Source organism: Malaclemys terrapin, chromosome 2 (genome assembly GCF_027887155.1).
Source record: "Malaclemys terrapin pileata isolate rMalTer1 chromosome 2, rMalTer1.hap1, whole genome shotgun sequence".
NCBI classification, from domain to species: Eukaryota; Metazoa; Chordata; order Testudines; family Emydidae; genus Malaclemys; species Malaclemys terrapin.
This window is the reverse complement of record NC_071506.1, coordinates 122283128-122297040: the sequence shown is the minus strand read 5'-3', so window position 1 is coordinate 122297040 and position 13913 is coordinate 122283128. Positions and strand designations below refer to the sequence as shown.

The 13913-nt window shown below is 46.2% G+C and overlaps 1 protein-coding gene across 2 annotated transcripts in view; it reads left to right on the top strand.

Annotated features, from left to right (window-relative positions):
• The window catches only part of CDH20 (cadherin 20), a 176041-nt gene that overhangs the window by 143530 nt on the left and 18598 nt on the right, over nucleotides 1-13913 (top strand). For both annotated transcript variants that reach the window (XM_054020213.1, XM_054020214.1), the window contains 2 exons: nucleotides 1221-1342; nucleotides 13253-13370. In XM_054020213.1, coding sequence (XP_053876188.1) covers nucleotides 1221-1342; nucleotides 13253-13370 — 240 coding nt within the window. The remainder of the gene's footprint in view (nucleotides 1-1220; nucleotides 1343-13252; nucleotides 13371-13913) is intronic.

Genomic DNA, 13913 nt, shown 5'->3' with positions numbered 1-13913 from the left:
CAGTTATACAAGCCACTGGTGAGACCTCATCTGGATGACTGTATCTTAAACATGGGAGACCAGAATTGTAAAGATGAATTCAAACTGGAACAGGTGCAGAGAAGGGCTAGTAGGATGATCAGAAGAATGGAAAACCTACGTTATGAGCGGAGACTTAAACAGTTTGGCTTGTTTAGCCAAAAGAAGGCTGAGAAGATATGATTGATCTCAATAAATACATCAGAGGGATAAATACCAGGGAGAGGAAAGAGTTATTTAAGTTAAGTGCCAATGTGGACACATGAACAAATCAATATAAATTGACCATCAGCAAGTTTAGACTTGAAATTAGATAACGGTTTCTAGCTATCAGAGGAGTGAAGTTCTGGAACATCCTTCCAAGGGGAGCAGAAACCCTAATTGGCTTCAAGACTGAGCCTGAAAAGTTTTTGGAGGGGATGATCTGATGAGTCTGCCTACAGTGGCATTTAGCCAATCTACGACTGCTAGCAGCAAATGTCTCCAGTGGCCGGTGATGGGATACTAGATGGGGAGGGCTCTGAGTTACTACAGAGAATTCTTTCCCAGGTATCTGGCTGGTGGGCCTTTCCCACATGCTTAGGGTCTAACTAATCACCATATTTGAGGTTGAAAAGGAATTTTCCCCCGGGTCAGATTGACAGAGACCCTAGGGGCTTTTCACCTTCCTTTGAGGCATGGGGAATGGGTCACTGGTGGGGTTAAAGTAGTGTAAATGGTGGATTTTCTGTAACTTGGAGTCTTTAAATCATGATTTGTGGACTTCAGTGACTCAGCCAGAGGTTAGGGATCTATTACAGGAGTGGGTGGGTGAGGTTCTGTGGCCTGCAATGTGCAGGAGATCAGATTAGATGATTACAGTCAGAAGGGACCATCACAAAGTCTATGAGTTTCTATTTTTAACCTTAGCCTACCTTAATTTTTGGCATCGTCTCAAACTTTCCCAGAAATTTACCTTGTGCTTGTGGCCAGGTTTGAGAAAGCTGTGAACATTTGAGGAGTCGAGGTGGTTAGACTGGAATCTGGAACTCAAGCTTGCCTATAGTATCTGCTATCTTCCCACACCTGTTACAATTAGAATAATTTCCTTCAGTGCAACAAGGCTAAAAAGGAGAGTTCGCTTGCCTTTTTAGTAGAGCAAACAGCTACTTTTTCCTGTGATTATAAAGTCCCTGTAATTATTTTGTTCTTTCTTCTTTTAGACAATCCCTCACAGGTTGGCAGTGTATCAGTCACAGTAAAAGTCCTGGATGTGAATGATAATGCTCCTCAGTTTTCCAGGTTCTATGAAGCTTTTGTGTGTGAAAATGCAAAAGCTGGACAGGTGAGAAATCCTGTATGTCTGTGTGAGATGAATGTTGTCGCTTACATGCAGATACTGCATTGTATGGGCATAGCCAGCAACTAAGAAAAGGGAGGGGATGGGGCAAAGTAGATTTGCACTACGGGACATCAGATGTTTCATCAGAACTCTGTTCAGCAGTTCTGATGCTCTTGGCCCAATGTGTGTCCTCTGATGACGTCATTGTTTTCCAAAGGAAGTTACAGTTGCTAGTAATAATATCATCCATAGCACCTTTCTCCTCCCCATTGATCACAAAGTACTTTGCAAACTCTGGTTCACTTCACTTCTGACATGAAGCCATCTTTAGAGAGGCTGGCAGCAGACAACCAGCCAGCATCTTGCACAGCAGCAATGACAAGAGGAAATGTGAGATCACTGGGGCAAACTCTGCCTCTAGTGAAGAACACTTGGAGTCGTTAGTGCTCCTACATGACAGGCAGTGAGTTGGGTTGGGTTTTTTGTTTGCTCTTGTGTTTTGTTTTGTTTTTTAAATCCTGGCAGGAAGAACTCCACATGCACAGTAAGTTGCATAGAATTGAACATATCCATCTAGGAAGGATGACAGACTGAGTCAGCTCTCTAGGGGTTTGATCATGTAATTACAGGAAGTCTAGGTATTTCTAATATAGGATCCTAGGTTCTACTCACTGACACCCATGAAAATCAAGAATCACTCCACTGAAGCAAGCAGTGCTGACTTCACAATGGTGTCCCTTCTCTGTCACAAATCACATCTTTCACATATGGACTCATTCATTAGGGTTTCTATATTCCACAGGCAGACGCACAAACTCGGCATTTAAGGTCTGATCCTATGCTCATTGATGTCAGTGGGAATTTTGTCACTGACCCCAGCGGTTGCTCAACCTGGCCCTTAGGCATTCAGTATCCATGGTACTACATTTGGGCACTCAAATCAGAATTGGATGCCTAAATTTAAAAACTGGAGTGCCCTTCTCTTACTAGGGGAGGAAAAAATAGACATTCCATATTTTAGACCTGCCCTTAGCTGTCATTAAATCTACTTCAAGCCTATTTACCCCTATAAAGTAGCCTGGAGTGACTGGGCCAACTTCATGATAGGACTCCCCTGAAGTCAATGGGTTTATACCAGAGATAACTTTGTACAACTATGCACACAGAGCCCCCAGAATGAGACAAAGAAGAAAAATCACTGTTTGGGTTTCCTAGGGGACAAACTTTCCAAGTAGTGCATGAGAATTTAGACATGCAGCTGCCATTAGGAATAACTGGAGTCATGTGACTAACTTGCTTTGCACCACTTTGAAAAATTCCTGGAATCAGTTTCAAAGTGCTGTTTAAGGCTGCCCAGGCCTATCATTTCTCAGTTAATCACTTAGAAAACAAACTTCAATGCTATGAATTCAAGTAGAAATTTATTCATAGATTCATAGATTCTAGGACTGGAAGGGACCTCGAGAGGTCATCGAGTCCAGTCCCCTGCCCGCATGGCAGGACCAAATACTGCCTAGACCATCCCTAGTAGACATTTATCTAACCTACCCTTAAATATCTCCAGAGACGGAGATTCCACAACCTCCCTAGGCAATTTGTTCCAGTGTTTAACCACCCTGACAGTTAGGAACTTTTTCCTAATGTCCAATCTAGACCTCCCTTGCTGCAGTTTAAACCCATTGTTTCTGGTTCTATCCTTAGAGGCTAAGGTGAACAAGTTCTCTCCCTCCTCCTTATGACACCCTTTTATATACCTGAAAACTGCTATCATGTCCCCTCTCAGTCTTCTCTTTTCCAAACTAAACAAACCCAATTCTTTCAGCCTTCCTTCATAGGTCATGTTCTCAAGACCTTTAATCATTCTTGTTGCTCTTCTTTGGACCCTTTCCAGTTTCTCCACATCTTTTTTAAAATGCGGCGCCCAGAACTGGACACAATACTCCAGCTGAGGCCTAACCAGAGCAGAGTAGAGCGGAAGAATGACTTCTCGTGTCTTGCTCACAACACACCTGTTAATGCATCCCAGAATCATGTTTGCTTTGTTTGCAACAGCATCACACTGTTGACTCATATTTAGCTTGTGGTCCACTATAACCCCTAGATCCCTTTCTGCCGTACTCCTTCCTAGACAGTCTTTTCCCATTCTGTATGTGTGAAATTGATTTTTCCTTCCTAAGTGGAGCACTTTGCATTTGTCTTTGTTAAACTTCATCCTGTTTAACTCAGACCATTTCTCCAATTTGTCCAGATCATTTTGAATTATGACCCTGTCCTCCAAAGTAGTTGCAATCCCTCCCAGTTTGGTATCATCCGCAAACTTAATAAGCGTACTTTCTATGCCAATATCTAAGTCGTTGATGAAGATATTGAACAGAGCCGGTCCCAAAACAGACCCCTGCGGTACCCCACTCGTTACGCCTTTCCAGCAGGATTGGGAACCATTAATAACAACTCTCTGAGTACGATTATCCAGCCAGTTATGCACCCACCTTATAGTTGCCCCATCTAATTTGTATTTGCCTAGTTTATCGATAAGAATATCATGCGAGACCGTATCAAATGCCTTACTAAAGTCTAGGTATACCACATCCACCGCTTCACCCTTATCCACAAGGCTCGTTATCCTATCAAAGAAAGCTATCAGATTGGTTTGACATGATTTGTTCTTCACAAATCCATGCTGGCTATTCCCTATCACCTTACCACCTTCCAAGTGTTGGCAGATGATTTCCTTAATTACTTGCTCCATTATCTTCCCTGGCACAGAAGTTAAACTAACTGGTCTGTAGTTACCTGGGTTGTTTTTAGTTCCCTTTTTATAGATGGGCACTATATTTGCCCTTTTCCAGTCTTCTGGAATCTCTCCCGTCTCCCATGACTTTCCAAAGATAATAGCTAGAGGCTCAGATACCTCCTCTATTAGCTCCTTGAGTATTCTAGGATGCATTTCATCAGGCCCGGGTGACTTGCAGGCATCTAACTTTTCTAAGTGATTTTTAACTTGTTCTTTTTTTATTTTATCCGCTAAACCTACCCCCTTCCCATTAGCATTCACTATGTTAGGCATTCCTTCAGACTTCTCGGTGAAGACCGAAACAAAGAAGTCATTAAGCATCTCTGCCATTTCCAAGTTTCCTGTTACTGTTTCTCCCTCTTCACTAAGCAGTGGGCCTACCCTGTCTTTGGTCTTCCTCTTGCTTCTAATGTATTGATAAAAAGTCTTCTTGTTTCCTTTTATTCCCGTAGCTAGTTTGAGCTCATTTTGTGCCTTTGCCTTTCTAATCTTGCCCCTGCATTCCTGTGTTGTTTGCCTATATTCATCCTTTGTAATCTGTCCTAGTTTCCATTTTTTATATGACTCCTTTTTATTTTTTAGATCGTGCAAGATCTCGTGGTTAAGCCAAGGTGGTCTTTTGCCACATTTTCTATCTTTCCTAACCAGCGGAATAGCTTGCTTTTGGGCCCTTAATAGTGTCCCTTTGAAAAACTGCCAACTCTCCTCAGTTGTTTTTCCCCTCAGTCTTGATTCCCATGGGACCTTACCTATCAGCTCTCTGAGCTTCCCAAAATCTGCCTTCCTGAAATCCATTGTCTCTATTTTGCTGTTCTCCCTTCTACCCTTCCTTAGAATTGCAAAGTCTATGATTTCATGATCACTTTCACCCAGGCTGCCTTCTACTTTCACATTCTCAACGAGTTCCTCCCTATTTGTTAAAATCAAGTCTAGAACAGCTTCCCCCCTAGTAGCTTTTTCAACCTTCTGAAATAAAAAGTTGTCTCCAATGCAGTCCAAGAATTTGTTGGATAGTCTGTTCCCCGCTGTGTTATTTTCCCAACATATATCCGGATAGTTGAGTCCCCCATCACCACCAAGTCTTGGGCTTTGGATGATTTTGTTAGTTGCTTGAAAAAAGCCTCATCCACCTCTTCCACCTGGTTAGGTGGCCTGTAGTAGACGCCTAGCATGACATCTCCCTTGTTTTTTGCCCCTTTAAGCCTAACCCAGAGACTCTCAACACTTCCGTCTCCTATGTCCATCTCTACCTCTGTCCAAGTGTGTACATTTTTAATATATAAGGCAACACCTCCTCCCTTTTTCCCCTGTCTATCCTTCCTGAGCAAGCTGTACCCATCCACACCAACATTCCAATCATGTGTATTATCCCACCAAGTTTCAGTGATGCCAACAATGTCATAGTTGTATTTATTTATTAGCACTTCCAGTTCTTCCTGCTTATTCCCCATACTTCTCGCATTTGTATATAGGCATCTAAAATACTGGTTTGATCTTTCCTCCCAGTTTTTTCCTGACTCTCCTTTCTCTCTGCCAATATAGCCCACACTCCCTCTTGTTTCCGACTCATTTCCCCGGTCTCCATGTTCCCCACTTACCTGTGGGCTTTGCTCACCTGTCCCCGTCGAACCTAGTTTAAAGCCCTCCTCACTAGGTTAGCCAGTCTGTGTCCGAATAGGGTCTTCCCTCTCCTCGAAAGGTGAACGCCATCTCTGCCTAGCAGTCCTTCCTCGAATAGCATCCCGTGGTCTAGGAAGCCAAAGCCCTCCTGGCGACACCATCTTCGCAGCCAGGCATTCACCTCCATGATGCATCTGTCTCTGCCCGGGCCCCTACCTTTAACAGGAAGAATTGAAGAGAATACCACCTGTGCTCCAAACTCCTTCACCCGTGCTCCCAGAGCCCTGTAGTCACTCTTGATCCGCTCAGTGTCACACCGCGCAGTATCATTTGTGCCCACATGGATGAGTAGCATGGGGTAGTAGTCAGAGGGCCGGATAATCCTCGACAATGCCTCCGTAACGTCTCGGATACGGGCCCCCGGCAGGCAGCATACCTCTCGAGATGAAATGTCAGGGCGACAGATGGGCGCCTCCGTCCCCCTCAGCAGAGAGTCTCCGACCACCACTACCCTACGTTTCCTATTCGCAGTGGTGGCAGCAGACTCTCCAGCCTTAGGGGTACGAGGCTTCTCCTCCTTTACTGTAGGGAGTGATTCCTTCTTTCCTGTATCAAGAAGAGCATAACGGTTACCTATAACCACGGCAGGAGGGTTCGGAGCAAGGGTGGAGCACTGCCTGCTGCCAGAAGTAACCAGCTGCCAGCGTCCACCCTGAGCCATCTCCTCCTCCACCAGTGGTGTATCAGCAGTCCTGTGTACTGGGACAGCTACCTCAGCTGTCTCCACATGGACACTGTCGAGGAATTGCTCGTGGATACGGATGCTCCTCAACCTAGCCACCTCCTCCTGTAGCTCTCTCACCTGCTGCCTGAGAGATTCCACCAGCAGGCACCTTTCACATTGGATGGTCCCCCCAGCCTGGATATCCGTAAGTGGAAATTGCAAGTTACAGTCTTTGCAAAACCACACCAGGATCTGGGTAGAGGCATCCATGCTTAGGCACTCTGTCTGGCTACAGGCACAGGTGGAGGAGACAGTAGCAGTGCTGGCACAGGTGTTGCGGGTCTTCCTAACCATCGTAAGCCTCCCTCTGTCAAACTCCCGTCTGCAGCCCCCTGTCAGCTGAAAGGGTTGTTTAAGCAAACAGTTAGAATGTAGTTGCTTTATAGGTATTAAGGGGAATCAAGAGAAAACAGATGGAACCGGCAAGGGACCCTCGCCCCCTTCCTGCTCCCCTTCCAAACTCCCTTGCGAAACTCCCTGTTAGCAGCCCCTGTTCGCAAAGCTCCCTGGTCGCTTGTGCGCTGCTTTATAAAGCCCTGGCCTGTATGAATGCCCCGCCCACTGATTAAGGCTCAGCCACTTACCAGAGGCTTCTAGCTTTCAAACCTTCCTTTGAAGCTCACAGCTTCCAACTGCCAGCCACAGCACACGGTCCTTCAAACAACCAAAACAAACAAACAGACTGACAAACACAAGCTCAGCACACAGCAAGTAACCCTCAAACACAAACAAACACACACTACAGACAGTCACTTACCCCAAAAGGTTGCTGTATTGCTCCTCCTTCACCTGGAGAACTCCCTTGCGAAACTCCCTGTTAGCAGCCCCTGTTCGCAAAGCTCCCTGGTCGCTTGTGCGCTGCTTTATAAAGCCCTGGCCTGTATGAATGCCCCGCCCACTGATTAAGGCTCAGCCACTTACCAGAGGCTTCTAGCTTTCAAACCTTCCTTTGAAGCTCACAGCTTCCAACTGCCAGCCACAGCACACGGTCCTTCAAACAACCAAAACAAACAAACAGACTGACAAACACAAGCTCAGCACACAGCAAGTAACCCTCAAACACAAACAAACACACACTACAGACAGTCACTTACCCCAAAAGGTTGCTGTATTGCTCCTCCTTCACCTGGAGAACTCCCTTGCGAAACTCCCTGTTAGCAGCCCCTGTTCGCAAAGCTCCCTGGTCGCTTGTGCGCTGCTTTATAAAGCCCTGGCCTGTATGAATGCCCCGCCCACTGATTAAGGCTCAGCCACTTACCAGAGGCTTCTAGCTTTCAAACCTTCCTTTGAAGCTCACAGCTTCCAACTGCCAGCCACAGCACACGGTCCTTCAAACAACCAAAACAAACAAACAGACTGACAAACACAAGCTCAGCACACAGCAAGTAACCCTCAAACACAAACAAACACACACTACAGACAGTCACTTACCCCAAAAGGTTGCTGTATTGCTCCTCCTTCACCTGGAGAACTCCCTTGCGAAACTCCCTGTTAGCAGCCCCTGTTCGCAAAGCTCCCTGGTCGCTTGTGCGCTGCTTTATAAAGCCCTGGCCTGTATGAATGCCCCGCCCACTGATTAAGGCTCAGCCACTTACCAGAGGCTTCTAGCTTTCAAACCTTCCTTTGAAGCTCACAGCTTCCAACTGCCAGCCACAGCACACGGTCCTTCAAACAACCAAAACAAACAAACAGACTGACAAACACAAGCTCAGCACACAGCAAGTAACCCTCAAACACAAACAAACACACACTACAGACAGTCACTTACCCCAAAAGGTTGCTGTATTGCTCCTCCTTCACCTGGAGAACTCCCTTGCGAAACTCCCTGTTAGCAGCCCCTGTTCGCAAAGCTCCCTGGTCGCTTGTGCGCTGCTTTATAAAGCCCTGGCCTGTATGAATGCCCCGCCCACTGATTAAGGCTCAGCCACTTACCAGAGGCTTCTAGCTTTCAAACCTTCCTTTGAAGCTCACAGCTTCCAACTGCCAGCCACAGCACACGGTCCTTCAAACAACCAAAACAAACAAACAGACTGACAAACACAAGCTCAGCACACAGCAAGTAACCCTCAAACACAAACAAACACACACTACAGACAGTCACTTACCCCAAAAGGTTGCTGTATTGCTCCTCCTTCACCTGGAGAACTCCCTTGCGAAACTCCCTGTTAGCAGCCCCTGTTCGCAAAGCTCCCTGGTCGCTTGTGCGCTGCTTTATAAAGCCCTGGCCTGTATGAATGCCCCGCCCACTGATTAAGGCTCAGCCACTTACCAGAGGCTTCTAGCTTTCAAACCTTCCTTTGAAGCTCACAGCTTCCAACTGCCAGCCACAGCACACGGTCCTTCAAACAACCAAAACAAACAAACAGACTGACAAACACAAGCTCAGCACACAGCAAGTAACCCTCAAACACAAACAAACACACACTACAGACAGTCACTTACCCCAAAAGGTTGCTGTATTGCTCCTCCTTCACCTGGAGAACTCCCTTGCGAAACTCCCTGTTAGCAGCCCCTGTTCGCAAAGCTCCCTGGTCGCTTGTGCGCTGCTTTATAAAGCCCTGGCCTGTATGAATGCCCCGCCCACTGATTAAGGCTCAGCCACTTACCAGAGGCTTCTAGCTTTCAAACCTTCCTTTGAAGCTCACAGCTTCCAACTGCCAGCCACAGCACACGGTCCTTCAAACAACCAAAACAACCAAACAGACTGACAAACACAAGCTCAGCACACAGCAAGTAACCCTCAAACACAAACAAACACACACTACAGACAGTCACTTACCCCAAAAGGTTGCTGTATTGCTCCTCCTTCACCTGGAGAACTCCCTTGCGAAACTCCCTGTTAGCAGCCCCTGTTCGCAAAGCTCCCTGGTCGCTTGTGCGCTGCTTTATAAAGCCCTGGCCTGTATGAATGCCCCGCCCACTGATTAAGGCTCAGCCACTTACCAGAGGCTTCTAGCTTTCAAACCTTCCTTTGAAGCTCACAGCTTCCAACTGCCAGCCACAGCACACGGTCCTTCAAACAACCAAAACAAACAAACAGACTGACAAACACAAGCTCAGCACACAGCAAGTAACCCTCAAACACAAACAAACACACACTACAGACAGTCACTTACCCCAAAAGGTTGCTGTATTGCTCCTCCTTCACCTGGAGAACTCCCTTGCGAAACTCCCTGTTAGCAGCCCCTGTTCGCAAAGCTCCCTGGTCGCTTGTGCGCTGCTTTATAAAGCCCTGGCCTGTATGAATGCCCCGCCCACTGATTAAGGCTCAGCCACTTACCAGAGGCTTCTAGCTTTCAAACCTTCCTTTGAAGCTCACAGCTTCCAACTGCCAGCCACAGCACACGGTCCTTCAAACAACCAAAACAACCAAACAGACTGACAAACACAAGCTCAGCACACAGCAAGTAACCCTCAAACACAAACAAACACACACTACAGACAGTCACTTACCCCAAAAGGTTGCTGTATTGCTCCTCCTTCACCTGGAGAACTCCCTTGCGAAACTCCCTGTTAGCAGCCCCTGTTCGCAAAGCTCCCTGGTCGCTTGTGCGCTGCTTTATAAAGCCCTGGCCTGTATGAATGCCCCGCCCACTGATTAAGGCTCAGCCACTTACCAGAGGCTTCTAGCTTTCAAACCTTCCTTTGAAGCTCACAGCTTCCAACTGCCAGCCACAGCACACGGTCCTTCAAACAACCAAAACAAACAAACAGACTGACAAACACAAGCTCAGCACACAGCAAGTAACCCTCAAACACAAACAAACACACACTACAGACAGTCACTTACCCCAAAAGGTTGCTGTATTGCTCCTCCTTCACCTGGAGAACTCCCTTGCGAAACTCCCTGTTAGCAGCCCCTGTTCGCAAAGCTCCCTGGTCGCTTGTGCGCTGCTTTATAAAGCCCTGGCCTGTATGAATGCCCCGCCCACTGATTAAGGCTCAGCCACTTACCAGAGGCTTCTAGCTTTCAAACCTTCCTTTGAAGCTCACAGCTTCCAACTGCCAGCCACAGCACACGGTCCTTCAAACAACCAAAACAACCAAACAGACTGACAAACACAAGCTCAGCACACAGCAAGTAACCCTCAAACACAAACAAACACACACTACAGACAGTCACTTACCCCAAAAGGTTGCTGTATTGCTCCTCCTTCACCTGGAGAACTCCCTTGCGAAACTCCCTGTTAGCAGCCCCTGTTCGCAAAGCTCCCTGGTCGCTTGTGCGCTGCTTTATAAAGCCCTGGCCTGTATGAATGCCCCGCCCACTGATTAAGGCTCAGCCACTTACCAGAGGCTTCTAGCTTTCAAACCTTCCTTTGAAGCTCACAGCTTCCAACTGCCAGCCACAGCACACGGTCCTTCAAACAACCAAAACAACCAAACAGACTGACAAACACAAGCTCAGCACACAGCAAGTAACCCTCAAACACAAACAAACACACACTACAGACAGTCACTTACCCCAAAAGGTTGCTGTATTGCTCCTCCTTCACCTGGAGAACTCCCTTGCGAAACTCCCTGTTAGCAGCCCCTGTTCGCAAAGCTCCCTGGTCGCTTGTGCGCTGCTTTATAAAGCCCTGGCCTGTATGAATGCCCCGCCCACTGATTAAGGCTCAGCCACTTACCAGAGGCTTCTAGCTTTCAAACCTTCCTTTGAAGCTCACAGCTTCCAACTGCCAGCCACAGCACACGGTCCTTCAAACAACCAAAACAAACAAACAGACTGACAAACACAAGCTCAGCACACAGCAAGTAACCCTCAAACACAAACAAACACACACTACAGACAGTCACTTACCCCAAAAGGTTGCTGTATTGCTCCTCCTTCACCTGGAGAACTCCCTTGCGAAACTCCCTGTTAGCAGCCCCTGTTCGCAAAGCTCCCTGGTCGCTTGTGCGCTGCTTTATAAAGCTCTGGCCTGTATGAATGCCCCGCCCACTGATTAAGGCTCAGCCACTTACCAGAGGCTTCTAGCTTTCAAACCTTCCTTTGAAGCTCACAGCTTCCAACTGCCAGCCACAGCACACGGTCCTTCAAACAACCAAAACAAACAAACAGACTGACAAACACAAGCTCAGCACACAGCAAGTAACCCTCAAACACAAACAAAAACACACTACAGACAGTCACTTACCCCAAAAGGTTGCTGTATTGCTCCTCCTTCACCTGGAGAACTCCCTTGCGAAACTCCCTGTTAGCAGTCCCTGGTCGCTTGTGCGCTGCTTTATAAAGCCCTGGCCTGTATGAATGCCCCGCCCACTGATTAAGGCTCAGCCACTTACCAGAGGCTTCTAGCTTTCAAACCTTCCTTTGAAGCTCACAGCTTCCAACTGCCAGCCACAGCACACGGTCCTTCAAACAACCAAAACAAACAAACAGACTGACAAACACAAGCTCAGCACACAGCAAGTAACCCTCAAACACAAACAAACACACACTACAGACAGTCACTTACCCCAAAAGGTTGCTGTATTGCTCCTCCTTCACCTGGAGAACTCCCTTGCGAAACTCCCTGTTAGCAGCCCCTGTTCGCAAAGCTCATTATATTAAAACTAAGCAAAAGGTTTGTCCCTGATTCTATTACATGCTCAGGCTGAGCAGTAGCATACTCTGTTACTCCCCGTTGAAATCAACAGACTATTTATGGAGTAAGGGTGGTAGAATCTGGCTCTGAATCAGGTTCTATTTTCTTTCCAAACAGCCTATTATATTCCTTGCTTAAGGCAATGCTTGTTTGTTTTCTTATTGTTGACTCCATAGGAAAAACCTAATTAATTAAAAAAAATTAAGGGAGCTTAGGTTTCACCATTTAAAGTCAATGGCAGAACTCCCACTGACTTAAGTGGAGTTAGAATTTTGCCCAAGGTATTTGAACTATGGGTCAACTACACTATCACCAGCACTAGTTCTTCTGAAATCCAAATGCTTTTTCTAGTGCACATCCTTGGTGACAGAATATATAGAATGGGGAGGGAAGTTTATATTCTGTAACTTACAGCAGGTTTAGCTTATTGTGTGGAAGTCAGTAGAAACCAATGAATGGAGCAGGGGCAGGAATTTAAATTTGACCATTTTTGGAGGGGCATGTTCTGTGCCCCTGACAATTATTGGGGGGAGGGTATGCCACTGCTTGCCATCCCCCTCGTGCACACCTCTGAAAGGGAGCATTCATCACATAGAAATCAGGCATGGAAGATTTACATATAGAATTCTACAGAACTGCCTTTTTTCCCCCTTCTTTTAAACAAAGTGACATGTTTCCCTGTGAAACATACCTTACTATTTAAAATTATGTTCAAAATACTCATCTAGGGTTCAGTGTGGATAAGTGTCTGAAAGTTATCTACTTGGTAGTAGAAAATGAGGTTGGAAATCTATTGACAATGGACTTTCTTGTGACATCTGATGCATGTGCTTCTGAGCATTTCAGAGCCTTCAAAAAAGGTTTGATTTAAGTTGGGAATGGGAGGGTGGCTTGTCTGTTATTTTAACCGAACCAATTGGCCCATCCCTAGTTTTACTGGGATTTGTATGATTGCAGTGAAATAAAATGAAGGTTAGAAGGCTTTCAATGTCTCAAGTCATGACTTGTCCCTCACAAGATGGTCTTGTTCAAACACTGCGTTTGCTTTCACTTTTAGAGTGTAATTCTTTAAGCGCTGTCTCCCTAGCAGGGCTGCTACCATGCTGTTTTGTTCTTGCATCCCACAGCTGATTCAGACAGTGAGTGCAGTAGACCAGGATGACCCACAAGAGGGTCAGCACTTCTACTACAGCTTGGCTCCTGAGGCAGCCAACAACCCCAACTTCACTCTAAGGGACAATCAAGGTAATCAGAGTGGACACAGTCAGTTAGTTACACTTATTTCTATAGCCTGAGTTGGACATGAGAGGCTTTGACTAACAGTGCGCTATGAGACTGCCATTTCTAATAATGCCAAGTGACACCTGCTCCTTAAAGGCAGTGATAAAATGACATATTATTTTATACACTTGAAGGTTATACAACATTTGCTTCTATATAAATATTTCCCAGTGATAGGCTCTTTTCTTCAAGGAAAAGTGTCAGCATTGTGCAAATTCAGATCTTCTGGTCACGCTGTAGGCATCTAAGATTTCAAGAGTGGGACTTGGTTCAAAAGGCAAGGCTTAAAGGTAGGATTAGAACTGGAACTAGGAGAAATCGAGAGCAAAATAATTTCCCTCTTTTGCACCCTACATGTTTTCTTCCAGGCACAGAAAGTGAATGCTCTTATTATTCCAGTGTCTCCTCTCTTTTTCTCAAAGCTCTTTACACTTGTTCACTTACTGCTCGTAAAAAAGCTGTCAGAGTTACAGGGGAGATGCATAGCACAGAGGTAAGAAGCCATCT